The sequence below is a fragment of the Aphelocoma coerulescens genome, chromosome 1A, assembly GCF_041296385.1.
Source record: "Aphelocoma coerulescens isolate FSJ_1873_10779 chromosome 1A, UR_Acoe_1.0, whole genome shotgun sequence".
In the NCBI taxonomy this organism is placed as follows: domain Eukaryota; kingdom Metazoa; phylum Chordata; class Aves; order Passeriformes; family Corvidae; genus Aphelocoma; species Aphelocoma coerulescens.
The window spans coordinates 44045425-44066471 of NC_091014.1; the positions used below are offsets into that span (position 1 = coordinate 44045425).

The window sequence follows — 21047 nt, forward strand, 5'->3', positions numbered from 1 at the left end:
GGAGTACCAGCCACATACTTCATCACCACACATTCAGATAACATAGATGTTTGTGAAGTGAAAAGGGGAAATTGTAAAGAGAGCTAGATACACATTGTCATCCTGACATGTCTGGGAAACAGGAACAAGAAAACAACAAGGTTAAGCTTTGATCACCATTTCAGAAACCTCTAAGGAAAATCCCCTTTTGTTCACATGAGAAGCTGCAGATAGTGCTCACCTTGTTGTACATGATGTCACTAAAAGCCCCTGAAATGTCACTGTTTCCTTCTACCTCAGATGCCTATACCCTTTCTGACCTCGTGACAGGTAATGTTCAGGCTCTTACAGTAACATTTCTGGACTCTTATCAGGTCATGGAACGCAGTGACTGAGACAGATAAGAAAGGTGGAGATGAGTATGCCAGAGAGAAGATTACAGCCTGCCAGAAGGGTAGTGACTTTGTCATTGACCCTAAGGGAAAGCATGCTGACCGTGGAGTGGCCCTACTGTGACTACAGCAAACAAACACAGGGACTGTCCTCAGGGCTGGTGTAAAGCTTGGGATTGACAGTACTCTCAAAATGCAATGTACAGGTATCCTCTTTGTCCATGTGAGTACTCTTGTCTGATTTAGGATAGCTATTCTGTTCATTTGGAGCAACTTCCTTTTCTGAGAGTTAAAATGAGGTGGCTGGGACAGCCAAATTTGCTGAGGCCATATGACTAGTGAGACCTCATGACAGCCAAAACGAAGAGCCCTGCCCTTTCCAAGTTGTAGAGATCTGTCACATAATTGTAACTTGATAGCATCTCTACATTTTGATTAGATAAGTTCATTGCATTTCAGTATGACAGCTGAGAAACACATGGTACACCATCAGGAACATGTAACTTCCCATTAATTTGCACAATTAATGACATTCTTTTCCTCTGAGCTCTCATAACAACCAGCTACCAGAACAAAATGAAGACACATATATTCAATCACTTGTACTTACTGTTACTGCTAGTGCTACTGCCAATGCTGTCATTCCTAAGAGAGCTGGCAGCAACAGGAGGAAACAAAAATGTTTTTGTGACAGCGACTCTGGAATCTAAATAGAAAATGAATTTGTCAGCATTATGAAACTTAAAATACAGTTCCCTCTATATAAGATGATGGGCTACAGGACTACTCTGAGCTGGCTATAGGGCTGTCTCAAAAGCTGGCTGTAGGGCTGTTTAAAAGCAGATTAAGCCAAAAAAAGTAGTTTTATCAAGAGGCAGAAGTGTCTACATGCTAAGCTGCTGCTGAATAGCTAATTTGGAAAAGCAGTTGCTGCTAACAAGTTCTTAGGTTATGGCACTGATCTGCTTCTAGTTACTACAGAGGTAACTATACAACTGGACACATTGCCCTAATTAAAAAGCTAATCTCTGTCACTAGAGAGAGTAACAGAAAAGGTAATACAAACCCTCCATTTGCTGGAAGGATAAGAAAGAGCTACAGGAACCTGACTTGAGCTTGTTAAAAATTTTAAATGAAGTAAACATCGCCCTGTTCAGGAAACATAGGATGAAATTGAAAGTGACTTGAGGCTGCTGCGATTTACAGCTTGTCCTAACTTCCTCTCCTTTCAGTTGTACAATCTTAGGCTATTTTACTGCCTTATAAAACTAAATAGAGCATTAAGAGAAGATAAGAAGAACAATGTAAAAAGACAATCCAGGATATATTTTGGATTAATAGAAACAGAGCAGCATAATGCAAGGTTATTTTGATTATACTGAGAAATGATGTATCTAGGAATGATGGCACTAGAACTTGACTTCAAACAGAAATACAACCTTCAGTGTCAGCAGTTACTTTAATTTGCAGTAAAAAGGTGACATGGAGGCATGGTATCAGATCCTTAGCATCTCTGAAATCCAAGGAAAAACACACATTTATATCTACTTAGATTCTGCTCCCCAAAAGGAGACCCCTCTTACCATTCACTGATGTTTCTACTGTTGAAGGCAAAATGCAGTCATTCCTATCCAATCTGTCTGCAGACTCTTTGTAGACCTCAATGGTACTATTAAAGTGCCTAAAAAAATCCTCAGGAATGAAGTGACCTTCTTCATAAAGGTGACCATTTTCTTTTACAAAATCCTACAGTAAAATAGAGAATTCAGCTGAAGGAAGGTCAAGGGAGATGCTAATTTCAACACCTCAACAAATGATAAAAATATCCAAAGATGATACAAAACAGTTTAAATTTTTAACCTGCAGACAACCAGACTGGCTGTATACAATCTTCATAAAACATACAAGCCTGATCTGAGGATCAAATTAGCTTTGCAAATAGAAATGAATTATTAAATACAGTGTTGCAAAATTGCTAAGGAATGAAAGACTGTCTCCCATCCTATACTGAAAACCAAGAGACTTTTTAAAATACCCCTCATTAAAAAAAAAACCCCTTGATTTCACATTACTTTGTAAAGTTTTACACGATCCTTTTATTCTGAACACATGAACACAAGACAACCATTGGTATTGTCATTAAGAGAATGGGGAACAGAATACAATAGCTGGGATACACCACTGCACAGAAACAGGCTGAGATGCCTGATAGTGTACCTAAAAATAAGAGTGACTATAAAACAAGGAAGCCAAATCACTCTGAGATCTAACAGACAAGTTTGTTATGCCTGACTAAACAACATGATTGAGATCCATGTTAAGACGATTGATGGGTTTCTTTTCTTTTTTTTTTTCTTCTTTCTTTTTTTTGTCAGCAAGTCAAATTTGGCCTGGGGTTACTCTGTACTCCCAAGGAGGACAGTGATAAGAACATGGTCTAAGTATGTCCTAAGGAAAACCTCCTGGTTTTGGCTCCAAAGTTATTTTATGCTTGATGCGGAAAGTACTAGACTTAACATCATTATTCTCTAAGGAAATCAATAGCTAGTTGTTTTGCTGAATTACAGAATAATTACTTTTCCATTCTAAAAAATAAAATTCCTCTTCCCCAGCCACATCCTAGCTGAGTGCTTTGAATCATCAGGACAAAAATAGAAAAGAAAAAAAAGTATATATACACTGAAGATTGGAGATAATTCAGTTTGAAATGGAAAAGTAGGGAATGTCTAAATACTCACAGCATTGTAAGCCAAATACATGATAACCTTACAAAGTTATTCCACTCTAAAGGCACCTGAGTGTTTTAGTTCATTTGACTCATTCTGGGTGTTAAAAAGGTGCAATTACAACAACTAAGGACTTAGCTGACCAAAATAACTGTATATGGAAGATTAAATACTTGCTCTAAAGAACATGATGGATTTTACCTGTTTTATTCAGAGGGACAAAACCTTCAACTATAGAACTTATTTTTAATTACTGATATTCTGGTCAGATCTGGATAAGAGACTAGTAAATTAATTTCTTCCCCCTTTCCCTGCCTGTAGAGAGAATCAGACATCTCTTGAGTAAGACTCTTGGAATCCTTCCAGCTGCTGTCAAAATCCAGAAACACATTGAAATGGACCTATATCCTTTGCTGTGCCTTTGTATAAAAAAGTTCATTAAACCATGGAGAAGCTTTCAGAGCTTCACACACTGTGATACATACTAAGAGTATATTAATAAATTCAACCACATCATCTTTAAATTTACATTTAAATCACTAGCAAAATATATAATTTAAGCTGGATACACAAGGAAGATTTCTGCTAGTTTCAAAAAGACTGGAATGAATTAATTATCTTAAAGAAGATTGCTGCATTTCTGACTATTTAAACAACTGTATACAGGTCATCGTATATACTGTAATTCCTTGTAAGCCATTTTTCTTTGAAAAAGGAGATAACAATTAGCCAGTGTCAGCACAGTGTACTCAGTGCATTTCTAAACAAAGTAGGATTTTAGATGCACAGGAACAGAAATGAAAACAAATCTAATAAAGCCCTGGATATTTCTAAACTATTAGTGAATATTGCACAACAGAAAGTAAGAAATAAATATCCAGTATAAAAGCTGAAACTCTGTATAACATTACCTTGTTTTTATCAAAAGCAAGGCATGCCATAAGATCATTAATTATCCTTGTGAGATTATTGATGATTAAATAGTTGCTTAAAACATCCGACATATCTGAAATATCTGAGAATTTCTGGAGAAGATTATGTAGACTCCTTGAAAATTCAGGCACCATCAAATGCAACCAACAGTGATTAGGCTGTCGGGGGATAAAAAGAGAAAGAGATGTAAATTAAATATCAGACATCTGTAAAAACTGGTTAAACATCTCAATGTGCAAAAGTAAATTTGTTCTTTCCAACTTAAAATATCTCAAAAGTATAAATGACAATTCTTCTTCTTTACTGTGGCCAATTTTCTCTTCAGTCCTTTTGGTATTATTTCCATTCTTACAGATACTGACATATTTATGGTTGTCTGTTAAATGCCATCCCTTCATTAAATCCTCAGTGATTGCCAAGTGTCAGTGTGTTGAGAGTTTGAGCCTTGGAACATGCTACTATGAACCCTAGTCTATGCTTTCATTAACTTATTTTCTTTTCAACTCCTACTGCTTTAACAATTCTTTCAATATCAGTTTTCATTCATTATTGTTACCTTACATGACTCAGTTAACCCCAAAGATCCTTGATTTAAATTCCTTATCAGGAAGGTTACCATAAACATTTTGCATGGAAACCCTGTGTGCTTTTATCCACCTTTAAACTAGTTAGCTGAGTTAACTCCTTCTCTTCAGCTTTTTCACTAAATGCCATTACTGGGAACAGTTTCTAGATCTAGAAGCCTTTCTTCTCCCTGAGTCTTCGACATCAAAAGTGTTCTGCACAGCCTGTCACTGTACATTAACACCTATGCAATTAGTTTGCAGACAAAGTTTGTACAGCTGTTCACATGACTGAAACCTGGTAATTCACTTTGCTGTCTTAGAGGGAGTCATTAACTTCTTTTACTTAGATATACATAACAGTAGTCAAACAGACAAAAAAGTCACCCAGCTCAGGAAAATCCCTAACTGGGTATGAGCAGCAAAAATACAGGTAATGTATTAGCCAGACTGCGATTTGTACCTGGAAACGCCTTCCTAATAAAAGCTAATTTTTTAATGGCAAATGTTATGAGAATTTATTCCATATATGAAGTTATTTTTTCCAATATTGAAAATGTCTCATTAAAGCCTTCCAGATACAAAGATCTTGGCCCAACAAACGCTAAGTATTCTCAGTATCACTAAACCAATTTCCAGTTGCTGCCCAGCAGATAGGCAGCACCCACTGAATCCACATTCTGCAACACACAGCAAATGTTTGGCAACGTACACACTTCTAGGCTTAATCTCATTTTACTCGATTTCTTCAATAAATCCGCATGCAGTTTCTTTATTAAAAAAAAAAAATCCACAGGTGTTGTTCTGCTTTGATGTGTGGATGTTTCTCACAAGAAAAAATACACTTCACCTTTTTGAAGACTATTCAGACTATTAGGCTTCCAGACTGAGAGAACCAAATGTAAATACATTGTCCAGCTCCACCTGAATTTCCACTTCTGTGTACAACTTTCTCACACAATGATAACTTGTGGCAAGTCAGTGATATCACCTTATGTAATTATCTCAACAATGACTTAAAAAAGAAAGAAATGGAAAATGAAATGGATTGCATTTGGCCTGAGTCTGCTTCCCTTTTTTCCTTCAAGGACAAGAAGATGAGGAGGGAGGCCGAAGGAAATAAATCAGAGAAAGCTTGTTGAAACATACTCTGTTCAAGCAGCGTATCTTGTACCATGTCCCACTACCCCCACGAGACAGACAATGCATTTACTTTCCTCTGCTTGGTGTAGGAACACTGACACAGAACTATTGTACTTCCTTGAACTGGAAACCTGGAAAACCTTTTCCTTTGAGGTTTTGTGGGTGAACATTCTCCTCTGGCAGGGACTAGCATAAGCTTGCTGCTTCTCCTAGTGAGCATTTGGCAATTCCAGCAGGGAGTCTATTTTGTTGCTCCCGCAGTTTAGCATGTGTGTAGGAGTCTCCTCTAACTGAACTGTTCTGACCTACAAAGCTGCATTTCACAAAAGCTCTAAGTTCTCTTTTCAGTAATGTCAAGCTGTGCAATCACTTGCTATGTCAATACCTATCAAACACAGGGATGAAACTGCTCAAACTGAAAAATGCGATATTGTTTGAAAGGAGAAATGGAGGTTTAACTCTGATATTTTGTGTAAACTTTGACCAAGATTTACATTTTAGGGTGATTGCAAACCTGATTTCCTTTGTACTTCGGGGTAGCCCTCATTTGGCTTTTGCTTTCTACACCTACATAAAACTTTGAATGTTATTTCCTCTTCTGAATTCAGCCCTTTGCTGTCATCTTTGCCTTTTAACCTTCAGGTTTGACTACACAGTTCACTCTATACAAGACTACTTTTAAAGCCACTCAGTTGCCTTGAGCTAGTGCATAATGCAACAACCCTTCTGTTTAATGGATGGGTCAGTCTGTTCCTGTTACATGCACTACACTGGCTTCCCATCTGCTTTGCCTTCACCCTGCCTTTCTACCTTTAGTCATCTGCATTTGGGACTTGCTACCTTGGGTACACTTCCCACTTCACGCACGCATCGAAGACTGAAATCTATTGAAAAAAATCGCAGAGCACCATTTCAATCCCTTCAGAGTTGAGCAAAGGGCATATACTTTAGGCAAAGTTGTGGGTTTCCCAGCTTGCAGGGACCTTGCAGAACTCAGAGCAAAGCCTACTTATTCAGCCAGCCTTGCTGTGGTATGCATAACACAACCTGAAATTCCCAGAGAGGAATTTCGCAAAGTGGGATCCGAATACTGCTGAATATTTCCTCCTGTGAAGGCATGTGGCCAAGAGCTGCACCTTACATTATCATGACTGAAAGTTGTGTACAAAGGGAACATGGAAATCTCAGCTCTGAACTTCTCTTCTTCCTTTTTATTTCTTGGCTGCTTGTTGTAAATGTAAACTGGATCTAAATTTCTGGATATGATGCATCAAGATGACATCTTGATCTTGGCACTGAAACTATGGAAAAGAATCTGTGTACTGGCAGTCAAAACTGAACCACAGAGAGAGGCGAGTGAGAACAACCAGGACTCATTGCTCAAGCAGGCTCCCTGACCTTCTTCATCTGCCAACGCCCCCAGGAACAGCCTTGATCCAGCCCAACAGCTAATGGGCTCATCCTGGAAGCTGGGGAAACAGCATCTGACACAACCCTTCATAACGTCACAGCTGAGGGCCCTTCACTATCCCGCAGCCTCCTTTTCCTCCTCCCATATTCTTGTTATTCAGGACTGAATGTTGCTTCCGGCATCATTTTCCAATATCAATAGGGAATACTGCTAGGTTTGCCACATTGCTTTAGGGTAAGATGCATTTTTATATGTGTATCACATACAAATTGGATTTTTATAATGAAAATTTCGTACAGACACAAAAACTCCTTCTTACACCTAGGAGATGATTTTCAGCTACTGATGTATGTGTACAATGATTCATTCTTAAGACAGGCACAGTATTGTTCAGTTTAACTGACAAAATCATAATTTTCTTACTTTTTTCCTTGCCGCAAAACAATATAGCATTCAGCATAATTTGTACTTTGTTTCCTTATCTCCCTTTTATTGCACTGTATGCAACAACCAAGAGAGCATTTTCAATACATCATTCCGAAATGTTTTTTTTTAAATCAAGGAAAACACAAATTTAGTAGATTAAGCAATTAAATAATATGACTTCTTAATAAAAACTGTTATAAAATTTCAAAGTGTGTAGATAATGCTTATTTGAAAGTATCACTATGTATTAAATACAGGATTATACAGAAAGAATAACATAAAGCATGTTTGAAATCCTAGTGTTTGTTTAGTTACTGAGGATACCATTCGCTGAATTTGGGATTCTCTTTACTGGCTACTAATTATTTGTTGTGCTCTAATGGCATTTCCACTGGCTGAAACAAGAAGGACTTCTACAGTATGTTCCAAAGCACAATTAGAGAGAACCTGTTTCTTTAAGAAAGCCATATTTTTCAATTAGCACAATGAAATAATACTGATGAAATAATAACATGATGAAAATTTGACTTTTCCAGAAAAAAAAAGTTAAAAAATTTAATATGAAGAAACATTTTCCTAGAATTCCTGTAGTTAAAAAGGTTTTAAGCGACTGCAGGAATCTCTCTACCTTTCTTTCAAGTAAATACTTGGGAACCATATGAAAAGTGAAATAAACATTATTTAACTGTAACTTGGTAAGGCATAGGACTAGGTACAAAATGTTACAGCCATCACTGGTTCCAGTGGGCTGTTTTACTGGGATTAACTTGAAGTGGTTGTACATACCAGACTATCCATCTTCGGGACATATTTAAGGGTTATCATATAATCATTTGGGAGATTTCCAACCTACAATAAACAGATAATAAAAATGTTATTACTTACTACACAAAGTAAGATGTCATTTCCATTACTGCATTCAACAAAATCTACCAGACATTCAACACAAATTTTCAGTAATTTACCAGGTGAAGACAAGAGGTTACATACACACTTATTTTCCTGTGGAACTGCTATTGACCCTTATTTGCTCACAAGAGAACCATCTTTCCACAGCTCTGTAATATGCCCAGATTTGATCTGATCATGTTCAATGCTACTGCTTCCCAGCAGAATTAAAGTCAACAATGGGTTGAGAAGAAGTGATCTGAGGTTATTCATTACTGCAGGAACTCCACTGCCCTTCCACCTTTTAATGCCTTGAAGTGTTTACATGACAATTTGTACTGTAGACAGTAGAGGACACAGAAGTATCCAGCCCTTTTTCCTTCAAATAATGTCGAACATGCATCTGAGCCTAAATAGGTGTCTGCCTTGTGCTTGGTAATGTACCAGGTCAGAAAAACACTTGAGCACAACTTTAACTTTGAAGTTGTGCCTCTTACTAATGATGAGCAATATAATTATATCATAGAAATGTCCTGGGGCAAAGGAGAGCTTCCACACATGTAAGCTTGAGTGCACCTTTGCAGATGTGGCTGAGCATGAAGTGTGCTGCAGCAAAGATAAGGAGTGGAAGAAGGGTTTCCACTGAATTATACAATACAATCTGCCACAGATGGGATCCAACACTACTGTGAGACATGGCTGAACATCTGGGGAATGTGCTGGGTTGGGAGATGAACAGTCCAACAGCCACTGGACTGCCGCAAATCCACAGTCTTTTGAAGTATTTATTCAAAAGGTTTAACCATAATATAATGCTTAATGATACAGTAAACCTATTTTCTGTCAATGAAAAAGCCAATTGATATTTCTCATGCTGGTTTGAAATCCATGTAGTCAAAAACAATATGCACAGATGTAGCTCCTTTGGTGCAAAAGCAGTTCTCCTTCAGGTTAAAGATCATTCTGTTATGGTTGCTTTTGATTCTGCTGCTATAGCAACCAGCACAGGGATTTCTTTTCCCCCTGTGCAGTTTTTAGGCAGAATTTTGTTTGACAAAACATAATGTTTTATTTCTTAAATTAAAATTTTGTTTCAATTAAAAATTAAAACAATTATTTCAAAATGCTATGGTTCTAGAAATGATCAAGGGCAATACTTATACACAGCCAAACACAACTGAATCCCGAACACTTCTTTTTAATTTATGTGGACTAAGCCACAATCTTCCCACTAAATGACATATATCCTTCTCCTACAGCTTTAAAACAGTTACTATACAAATGATCCTTCTAAATTCCCTCACATAAATCAGGTTTTTTTAATCTTCTTTTCTTCTTTTATTCTTCTTTTATTTTTATACCTACACACTCCCAAAGCAGAAGCATCACTAAAATTGTCAATATTAATTTCAATTTACCTGGCATTTTGGAGAGCTGAGTCAAGACGCTATAAATACTGAAAAATATGTCAATATATTTGTTCTTTGTTTAGAGCACCAGATTTATTCTAAATCCCCTTTCAATTTTTTTGTCTGTTATTCCTTTATTTAAAATATCACTGCATCGTGACATACGTATTCCATTTTTTTTCTAGCTTCCTTTGCGTGCCTAGAGAGGTAGGATTAGCAGCACTTCAAGCAGCATACATAGTGAAGATGCTACTCTATGTGCAAAGTTTCCCATGCTCACTCTAGAGGGATTTCACACTTAGCAATGCCAGCAAAACCACTGTTCTTTAAGAAAGGTCACTGGAAGATTAAATTTGTTCCATATCAATGAACACTACAAGAATTGATATGCATTATGTATACAATCTACTCTCCTGGCATCAGAGCCTCTCAAGCACTTTTCATGCACAGTTAAAAAAATTTAACTGCCCAAGAGCTCTTACACCTTCTCAATCAGAGCTGGAGCATACAGCTCAGTCTCAGATATTCTTCTCCTTGACAGACTGTGAATCAGATAAGATATTTTTGAATTTACTACTAAAAATGAAGATCACTGGGAGGAGGGTGTCAAAGACAAAATATATGCCCTGCCTCAAGATGAAACTTGTTAAAGTTTTGTTGACTGAACTCCACATGTCAGATGCTGTGCTGGTAAACGATGGATCTCAGTCAAAGCGAGGGAGTCACATTTGTGTCTCACTTGGACTTCCCAACTCACGCACAGAAAATAGGGTAAAGCCCCTGATGTAAGAGTGAAGGATACGTCTCTACTAGATCTGCACTCTGTACTCTTACTTTGCTGAAATGTGTCTTGAAATTCTGTTGAACACCAACCACCAAGATTTTAATCTTGATTTTCATCTGCTGAAATGATCCTGAAAATAATGAATGGACTCTGCACACCCACTCTGTGCAGGGTGCCTGACTGTTGTGGCTTCCAACAAGGAGCAGAATGACAAGGCGGCTCTGACCTGCCTAAGCAAAGGTATTTGGAAAAGAATTGTCCCTTGAAACCATCTGAGTCCTGGAATGGCTTTTTTACTAGTTCCTCTACTCAACTCCTTAAGTACAGTGACAAATTTGGGGGGCCACAAAACACCTGCCTGCATGACTTACCTTGGTTTGAACAGAAGTAACAGTTTTGATGATTAGAGAGAATGTCAAATGATAATCTTGGAAAGGAATGTATAGAACTAAAAGAACCCTGAGTTGCAATTAAAATGTCACAAAAATTTTCTCTGATTTAGTGGGTGTGTGTGATTGTAGAAGTCCTAACAGGCTCTGAGAAAAGGTGAAGAGCAGGGAATCTAGACTTATGTCTATAAATCCATATAAAACCAACTGTAAGTACTATATTCCCAGTTGTAACAAAAACTCAAACTGGGGAATGTAAGATTACTTTTGACATAGAGAGGTCTGAATATTTAATACAGCACTGTTAACATTGCATAACCCAAATGTGTTTTAAAAAATGCTCACGGTCACATAGATGGGGAGATGAAAAAAGGATGTAAAAGTGATTTGGGTTCCATAAACTACTCTATCATCGCAACAGCAGACATGAGAGATGACCCATCTGCAGTCACATGCTTTGAAATGAGGGCTACTGCTCTTGAAAATTCCCTTTATCATGCTTGTTATGAAAATTATAAGGAGACAAGCATAGATACAATTTTTTTATACACATATCAAAGATAAAGTATGTTAATAAAGTAAAAATTACCATTTTCCATTGTAAGTGTTTTCTTTTTTACTCTGAAGCATATGATGGGAAAAAAAACATACTTTCCTTTTGGATACCATTTCTACCTTGAATTTCTCTCTATTTGTTTCCCTTTTCCTATTCTTTTCATAGAATCATAGAGTGGTTTGGGTTGGAAGGGACCTTACAGATCATCTGGTTCCAACCCCCCTGCCATGGACAGGGACACCTTCCACTACACCAGGTGGCACAGAGCCCCACCCAACTTGGCCCTGACACTTTTCCAAGGAAGGGCCATCCACCACTTCTCTGGGCAACCTGCTCCAGTGCCTCATCACCCTCAAAGGATTCTTCCTTATATCTAATCTAAACTTCCCCTCTTTCAGTTTAAAGCCATTCCCCCTTGTCCTATCACTACATGCCTTTGTCAAAAGTCCCTCTCCAGCTCTTCATCTTTCTCACTGCTTCCCTGGCTTTTCTTTTCCTGCAGGAGCTTGTCTGTACATCATCTCTGCAATCTACTCTTATCTCATCTGCTAATGAAGCAGTTAATAAAATCTTCATCATTTGGCTTAAGACAACATGCTAACGATTTCCGTTCACACTTTTTACAGTCATAGTGGCAGATTATTTGCAGCATAACAACTCTGGATAATTTTTTATAACCCCTTCACTCAGGAGAGTTAGCTCCATTTAAAAATAAAAATCAAATGTGGCAGAGAGTGTCAAGTACATATTTCCAGCAAAGATGTAATGTGAAAGCAAAGTATTTGACAGCATGTCTCAAACAAGGAACTGGTCAGTAAATCCTGACTATTGTTTGGGCTTCCAAAACTGAAAAGAAGAAAATTGCTTTAGAGAAGTAATTAAGAAGAGGTATCTTAGATTTTGTTAATGGACAAAACAAAAATATGTAGGTATATTCTGTACATACTGCAGAGCTCAGGGAAAATTCTATTTATAATTAGGTTTTGATGTTCATATTAAACAAACATATATACAACTGATTCCTAATTCTTATGCAAAATCAAATGCACAATTGCAGCAGCTTTCTGCTGACTTACTGTGCTGAAAAGAACAATGGGGACAGACTTTATTGGCAGGTGCTGCAATTACAGTTTCATAATACGGAACATTTGTTCATCAAGTAATGTGCTTTCCTCCAGACATCTTCATTACAAATGAAGCAGGAGTTCATGTGATGAGTAGGGCAGAATGAATGCTCTCTAAATACTTTCATTCTCTATAGGTATGAAATCATGCTCTTTTAAAGTTCTCACCATGAAAAAACAAAAATGGTTGTTCAGTTATTCTTTGCTTTTTAATATCATTTAATTTAGGACATATTCTTCATATGACAAAATTATATTACCTAGATATGAATAAATTTAATCTTACGGAAAATAAAAGTAATTTTTTTATTAACAGATACCAATCTGGTTTGGTCTTACATTGATTAATGCTCAGAAACCTTGTGGTTATTGAATTTCTTTCTTTCCAATTCCATCTTCTGATGTGAGTCTAGCATGATGCTAGTGAAAATCCAGATTAAGACCATTGAAAACAAGTTACGCCACACATCTGTCCTCAATTTATTACTCAACACAAAGTTGATTAGGCAAATGACCCACATTTTCAGGCACTGCACAGCATGCCTTACTTATTCTCCAGTAGCTTAGGCTTAGTAGACATCCCATGTCTATATTCACAGAGGGTCTTGACTGAGGCATGTTCTCATATCCCTGTAGTACAATAAAGTTGAGCAGAACACAGCCACAGTCATGCTCAGGAGTTTTCTACAAGTAATGGAGGGGGTTTACAGTACTTGGAGCAAGTCCAGTACCAAATAAACAAAGACTAGGTTGTAGGGAATTGTGGCACTGTTTTGCAAGCTGTTAGGTGCACTGCAGTAGAAGTGTGTGTGTGGAGAAAACCTAGTGGGGAAAAAGCAAAATGAAGGATATGGATTCATGCTGCAAAGAATTTTAGCGTGAGATAGGAAGAGGATGAGAATCTGCCTGGAGTTCGTCAAGGAGCATCTTTCCGGTGGCTAGAAACAGTGTAACAGATACCATGGAAATAACGAGGAGAAGCTGAGGGCAAACTCAGCATGTGTTACGACAACACAGGCAGTGTTAATAGTACCTTTGAAGATAAACCCAAGAAGCTTGCCATTGATAGTGAAAAAAAAAAAGGAGGAACAGCTTGAAGGAAATAAGTAGAAGATAAAGGGTCAGAGCAGCATGTGAACAGACAGAAGAGCAAAACTACACAAGATGAAGCTAGAAAAAGATTTTTCATAGACTGAATTTTTATCCACCAAGACTTTGGAAGAAAAATGTACTTGTATGTCCAGAGAACTACAAAAAAAAATTTCTACTATTATGACAAGAAAAACAATGAAGCTTTTAAAAGTGAATTTGAAGGGTCTGTGAAGCATCAAGAGCCAAATCAGACACCTTTGTTGAAGACCTGAATGGCTGGGAAGAGATGGTGATGTAACTTTACAGTGAGGAGAAATGGCCCAGGAAAGGCTAACATTTTGGGGAGATGAAAGAGATCATAGTCTGCCTCTGAGGAAGATTCAGGCCAAACTGAATCTAGGCTGATGTCTAAGAATTTGTGATGAGACAGGGAGAGGCCAGTATCCTAAGGCAAGAGATGGGATTTGTGTACTACCGCTGAACAGAGAGCTTAGTGCACACAGAGATGGGACTGTACTCACAACTGTGGACAAAAAGGGTTAAAGAACATGACAGTCTGGCTGAGAATAAAGCATTTAGGAACAACTATTATATCACTGTTGCCAAGTGTGACAGCTTGTGGATAACATCAGAATAACTATGGGCAATAACTGTACACGCAACACTTCTGTGAAATCCTACAGGCTACAATTTGTTCTTAGTGTGAAAGGGGAGGATATTTATTAAAGACCCTATGTTCTACAGGCACAGATTCTTTGGATCAGTTTAGAAATAAAACTTTTACTTAAAGGCCAACAGGATCTCCAGTCAGAGGGAAAGGCTCTGGATGTTTTCTAACTGGATTTCAGTAAAGCCTTTGATACTGTCTCCCACAGCATCCTCATGGGGAAGCTGGCAGCACATGCTTTGGACAGGTACACATTTCACTGGGTAAAAACTGGATGGCCGGGCCCAGAGACTGATGGTGAATGGTGCCACACCCATGGGGTGAATTAGTGTTCCCCAGGGCTCACTATTGAGGCCAGCCAGTATCAGTTTATTATCTTTATTGATGATCTCGACAAGGCAATCAAGAACACCTTCAGTCACTAAGTTGGGCAGCAGAGTTGGTGCTGGAAGGCTCTGCCAGAGGAGCTGGACAGGCTGAGCAATTGACTGGGACCAGTTGTCTGAGGATCAATAAAGCAAAGTGCCAGGTCCTGCACTTCTCACAGGAACTCTACACTGTGCTACAGGCTAGGGGAACAGTAGCTGCCTGGGGGCAAAAGACCTGGAGGTGCTAGTTGACAGCTGGCTGAACATGATCCAACATGTGCCCAGGTGGCCGAGAAGGCCAATCATATCCTGGCCTGTATCAGCAAGAGTATGGCCAGCAGGACCAGGGAAGTGATTGTCTCCCTGCACTTGGCACTTGTGAGGCCACAGCTTGAGTCCTGTGTCCAGTTCTGGGTCCCTAACTACAAGAAGAACAACAGAGAAGAAAAGCAAAGCTGGGGAGTGGTCTAGAGAGTGAGTCATATGAGGAGGGGCTGAGGGATTGTGTAAGCCTGGAGAAAAGGAGGCTCAGGAGACACTTTATCACTCTCTACAACTACCTGGAATAAAGGTTATAACACGATGGGAGACAGCCTTTCCTCCCAGGACAAGAAAAAATGGCTGCCCAGGGAGGTGGTGGACTTGCCAATCCTGAAGGTGTTCAAGAAATCTCTGGATGCTGTACTTAGTGCAGTGCTCTAGTTGGCATGGTGGTGTTTGGTCAAAGGCTGGGCTCTACCTTAGAGGCCTTAATGATTCTATGATTCTAATAAAGAACCCAACCACCCATGTGTGCAATGTCTAATTCTGAAGATACACATCATAAGAATATCATTCCCTAATTCAAGGAGTATATTGTGTTTCAAAAAGCAGAAATGGTACAAAACTTTTACTGTAATTTGCAAGAGTTTTAGGGTCTCCTGAACCATATTTTTAAGTAATTTCACACTGGAGTCCTTTTTATCTGTAATAAGGATATATTGCATAGAACATAAAAAACTTGTACTTGCTACAAAGTAGTATGATCAGTCAGTATTCTCTGTAGGCTTCTCCCTTCCCATATTCACAGTGTCAGCTAACAAAGTTTTGCTTTAAAAATACTTTAAAACTTATTATGTATTTTTTCATTTTGTTCTCAATGTCAAGTTGCCACACTGTAGAATTTCAAAAGAGAATGACCAACATGCAATATAGTCACATTAACTGAAACCAAGGGTTCTTACACTAAATTGAAGTACTAAACTCATTTTCACTATATTCTTTTAATTCTCAAGTGACTTTATTGAAATTCTTTCTGCAAATATTAACACAGACAAAACAGGGAGACAGACATTCCTCAAAACATTCTCAGAACAACTCAAGAAACTCAAAACAGAGAGAATCTATGTGTCTGGGGCTTTGTACTTTCTGCATCTTTCTTATTTCTCCAACCAAAAGTGTCTTTGAACTTGCTAGTTAACTTCACCCGAATTTTGCATTTGTACGGAGATCTGAAAGACATGGACCTAAGTCAGGAGAATGACCATACAGCATCCTCATGGAGGATTGTCTGAAGAAACTCAGCCCAACCCCACTCTGCTCAGGCTTGGCAGTAGCAGAAGAACAGTATAACCTGGACAGTGTGATTATTCAAGCTGCTTGCACATTTTTTTGTAATCTGTATTTATACTGTCTTGAAATTTAAATTGTACTAAAGGGAAAGTTAAAGCATTTGTTCTCAGGACACATAATTGATGAAAAGTTATTGCTATCCCTGAACTACACAATTTCACCAGCCCTCACAGGAATTCTGTTGTTCTTTCATGCTTTCAACAGGTTTACACCAAAGCTTAATACTCTTCCAAGAGATGAAATATTATCTGGAATAAATATGCCAATACTTCAAAATTTTGCCTAAAGGGACTAATTTGAAGCATTAAACATTTAATAAGACTACAGAGCACGCCTAGAGAGGTGCACTATGTGCCAATGTATATAATAAGGACCAAAGAAAACAAGTTAAGAACACTGCACAGGCAGCAAATACTAGGGGCTCCAATTTAAGTGTTTGATAATAATAACAGTGATGTTGCAACTGTTTTTCCATAATGAAGCCACAATTTTTAGTTAGATTCAATATGTAGATGAAAATATGCTTGTTAAGTGTTCAGTATATATTATTTCTTAAAAACTTCGGTGTTATATCCTGCACTACTGCAAAATAGCATAATTATTAACTCCAGTGGAGTTAAACAGCAATTGAATTCACAAGCAGATACAGTTTTTCAGGTTAAGGCAGTGGTCAATTAAGTAACAGTTAAAATTTCCTTAAATGAATTTAGTTTTTATATGAAGCCGTGAGTCCTTCAGACTTAAACTTCTGGGTACAGCAAGTAGAAAAACACATAATGAGTGTAACCCACTCACACCTAAAGAATGTGAAACCTGTTCAGTTGTTATTGCCTTGATTGATACAACAATGTCTACTATCATAATATTTTTATATATGGCACTTTCATATTCCCTAGGTAAAGACTTCTGCTTCAATTCAGCTGTGTTTGCCACCAGTCTGCTCCAAGCAAGTCAGTAACACAAAGACGATACTCTTTCATCTGCATGGGGAACAGTCTGCTCCGAAAGAATGTTTGAGGAAATAAAGATTTTTGGCGATTTTTATTGAAGTTTGGAGTGAGGAAACTGCTTATGTACATACACTATCTTGGTCAAAGTAATCTCTTCAATTAATGCTGAAACTACTCTCCCTGCAAAAAAAGGTTTTGTTCAAGTGACAGATACTGATGGATTTTTTTTTTTTTTTTTTTAATATTCCTCTGGTTCTAATGCAGATTTACTAACTTCACGTAGAAATGTAAGTGCCTTTAGACACTGACTGTTGTCTGACATACAGAATAATGTAAAATAAAAGGTACTTACCAATTTTGCAATGTCATTCACATCATCTGTGACTGGATTCCCGCAGGAACTCTGGGCTTTGACAAGAGGATTAAGTAGGAGTAGTTGAAGACAAAAGCAAGTGATAATCCAAGTCTGTTTAGTAAAAAAGAAAACAGAAACAAGAAACAAGAAACCTCAAGTAAGCAATTGCCAAACATGAAGTAACAAGAGATTGTAGTAATGTTTCTCATATGTGAAGTCTAGAGGCAACAACACTCTTTATCCTTCATGAGGATATACTCGTACCATTATAGTATCATCTTCATGGCAGGAATCCACGAAAATGCACTTAATTGATCTTTTCTGGAAGCAAACATTAATGGGAAACCTAGTATTGAGCCATAAGGTTACTTGCACAGGATCATGCTTACCTGAGTTTTTGCAAAGTTTACGGATAACAAGAGAGAAACTTTGCAATATTCTCTATCATCAAAATAAAGCTGACTACATACTTGTCATTCATCTGATAGATCTGCGTCCCTAATGTGATAAATGATAAGAAACAAAATTATACCAGACTACATCAAGACAAAAGGAGAAAGTTCATGATCATAGCCATTTAATTTGAGTACTTAAACTGCAAGCAAACCCACAACTGGACTCTGCCCAAATACTGACATCTCAAGCAGCAATGCAGTACATTTTCTCCAAGTGACGTGCTCTGGCCTCTCAGAAGTGCCAGCTTGGCTTTGGCACTACATTCCCCTCCTAAATCCTACTGGAAACAGCAATGCAATGTACTTACACAGGCTTGTGAGACTCACACAGAAAAGCAGCAGATAACTAGCTGCCATGCACCTGGGTGTCTCCTTGGCTACACTGCCTGAACTTCCTTGCCTTCTGTTGTTCCTTGTGCTTCACTGGTTTCCCACAGAGCCCTATGCCAACTTTAAGCTGCAGATCTTTATTTCCAGAGTGTTAAAGCATTTAAGTTATGGATAATCAAAAGTTGCCTCGGTTGTGAAGCTTCTTGTGCCAGCTGACTGGAGCTGTCAGCAAAAGCCGATGATGGTGTACATCTACAGCAAGTATGGAATTTGCCTGTGCAGGCTCCTCAGCCTCCATAAGGGCAGGAATGAGATCAGAATTTGCTTTTGCACAAACCAAGATACAGTTCAGCTCCGTCTGTTCTGTGTGACAGGTAGAGAACTCCTGCCTCCACCCTTGCATTCATATGCTCTCCAACATTTCAATTTAAGACCAAAGCAAATGAAACAACAGAGACAAAATTCTCTACGAGAACAAGAGAAAAATCACAGATTAAAAAGATGAAGTATCATTATAGTAATCTAGAGGGCCTAAGAAAGAATGATAATAAAGATTGCTCAGGAGCTACATAAACTTGACAGAACAGTGCCAGGCACTTTACCTAAAAGAGCTGTTAAATGACAAGAGTAATCTCTTTCTTGTATCTTGTAGCTCTTAAATCTTGTATCTATCCTACACGTAAAACTAGTTATTTGTTTTCTTAGAATACAGCTTCCTGACTCATTTACGTAAAATCAGTGTGGGCTGTTGGTGGAAAAGACAATCCAGCCTCCTCTCTCTACCTCTTGCACTGGCACTGATGGTTTAGCCAGCTGCACCAGGCAGACAACTTCCATTTTTGTTTTCATGTAGTATTTGTCAGCTTTCTGATCCAAGTAACTGAGACAGATGAAATGCTCTGTCAAAGATGGGACAAGCCAGGACTGCTGATTTCAGTGGAGCCTACACTTGCCTTTCCCTTAATTGTACCCTCAGATGACACAGGACACACAGAAAGAAACCAAAAAAATTCTGAGCAAAGAGCATTTTCAATATGCATTTTCAATATTGAGACTGTCCCTTGCTTCAACAAAACTAGCATTTAGAAATACATTAATTTAGTATTTTTACAAGTAATTACTGAGCATAATTACCAGTGTGAAGGATTGAGAATAATTAATAGTTCATCTTACAAAATCTCTGTATTTTATGCTATACAAAGCTTTGTAATTATGTATAACGAACAACTTGAGCTCTGGGGAGATGCAAAGAAGATGCTGCTAGCCTCAGAAAGGACCTTTGAAAGCTCCTTTCAGTGTATAAGAGCTCAAAGCTGTTTAAGAACTTAAGTGATCAAGAGAAACATCTCCCTTTCCTACATAAGCTCCAGAATCACAGAGGAAACCAAAGGTGACCAAGTTAACAGGCTACCTCCTCATTCACAGGTTTTGGAAATAAATTGTTGTAAAAAAGGCAAGGAATTCATGACAACTAGCTCCAAAATGAAGTAACTATTCTGCTTTCAAGAATAAAAACTGAGTAGTTGAACCTCTGGAGTAAAACAGTGCATTAGCAGTTACACTGGCAGGGACTTTTCCCTGACATGTTCGTTGGAGACGGAGTTCACACCAGGAACTGGTGATTTCTTTATTGGATTCCTCAGTATTGATTAGTTGGTAAAGAGGGGATTTTTTCACTGAACTGTGTCATAGTCATAAGATGATGTTCAACGTAACAGTCTAATAATCAAAAAAGTAACAAAATTCTTTAACTGGAAATAGTTTTTCAGCAGATCAACTAAGTAATATTAATAAACACAGTAGCATGCTCCAAATAAAACCAGAACTTTGATGCACCTTGTCAATTTTCATTCTTCTGGATATAAAGACAGCCCATACATGAAGCTTAAAATCACTGTACATTTTAAAATTACGTAAATCAATAAGAACACTTTTTCTATGTAAATAATGGGATTTAAAAGCATAGTAATTTTATAACTGCTATTAAAATCAATGATTTGTAAATTCTGAGATTATTTGAGGTTTTTCTTGCTTATTTGCTCCCTGTGTCATCCAACAGGAACTGCAAATCTTCAAAATACTGCTAGTTTCAACATGTCTGTTATCCAAAATCTTTTAATTATTTGCACTTACAAAATATTTATATTACACATGCCTTCAGGCACATTGTATGTAAGGACTGTACAGATCAAAGAGCTGAGCTATTTTTGTGTTATTTACTAATGAGCAAACCTGCTGTTTGAGCAAAACTTGAATAGACTGAATTAAATCAAGGACAGAACAAAAGGGAACCTTAAACAATAGCTTTATAGAGATGCCCATTTTATACTTTACTAAGCATAAATAAAAGTTACCTACACAGCACTCATAACAGATTTCCATATTTAATTACCCCTAAGTTAACATGGGATTTTTCAAAGCTGGTCTCAGAATTTAGTCACACATCATCTTAACAGATGATTAAATTGAAGATATATGGCAGACAGGAAGCAGACC

General features: G+C 37.8%; 1 protein-coding gene across 1 annotated transcript in view; it reads right to left on the reverse strand.

The window, feature by feature from the left end:
* KITLG (KIT ligand) overlaps positions 1–21047 on the reverse strand; it is a 56716-nt gene that overhangs the window by 12946 nt on the left and 22723 nt on the right. The window contains exons 2-6 of the mRNA XM_068999940.1: positions 17764–17877; positions 8360–8422; positions 4009–4188; positions 1955–2117; positions 982–1077 (exon numbers count right to left, since the gene is read on the reverse strand). Coding sequence (XP_068856041.1) covers positions 982–1077; positions 1955–2117; positions 4009–4188; positions 8360–8422; positions 17764–17877 — 616 coding nt within the window. The remainder of the gene's footprint in view (positions 1–981; positions 1078–1954; positions 2118–4008; positions 4189–8359; positions 8423–17763; positions 17878–21047) is intronic.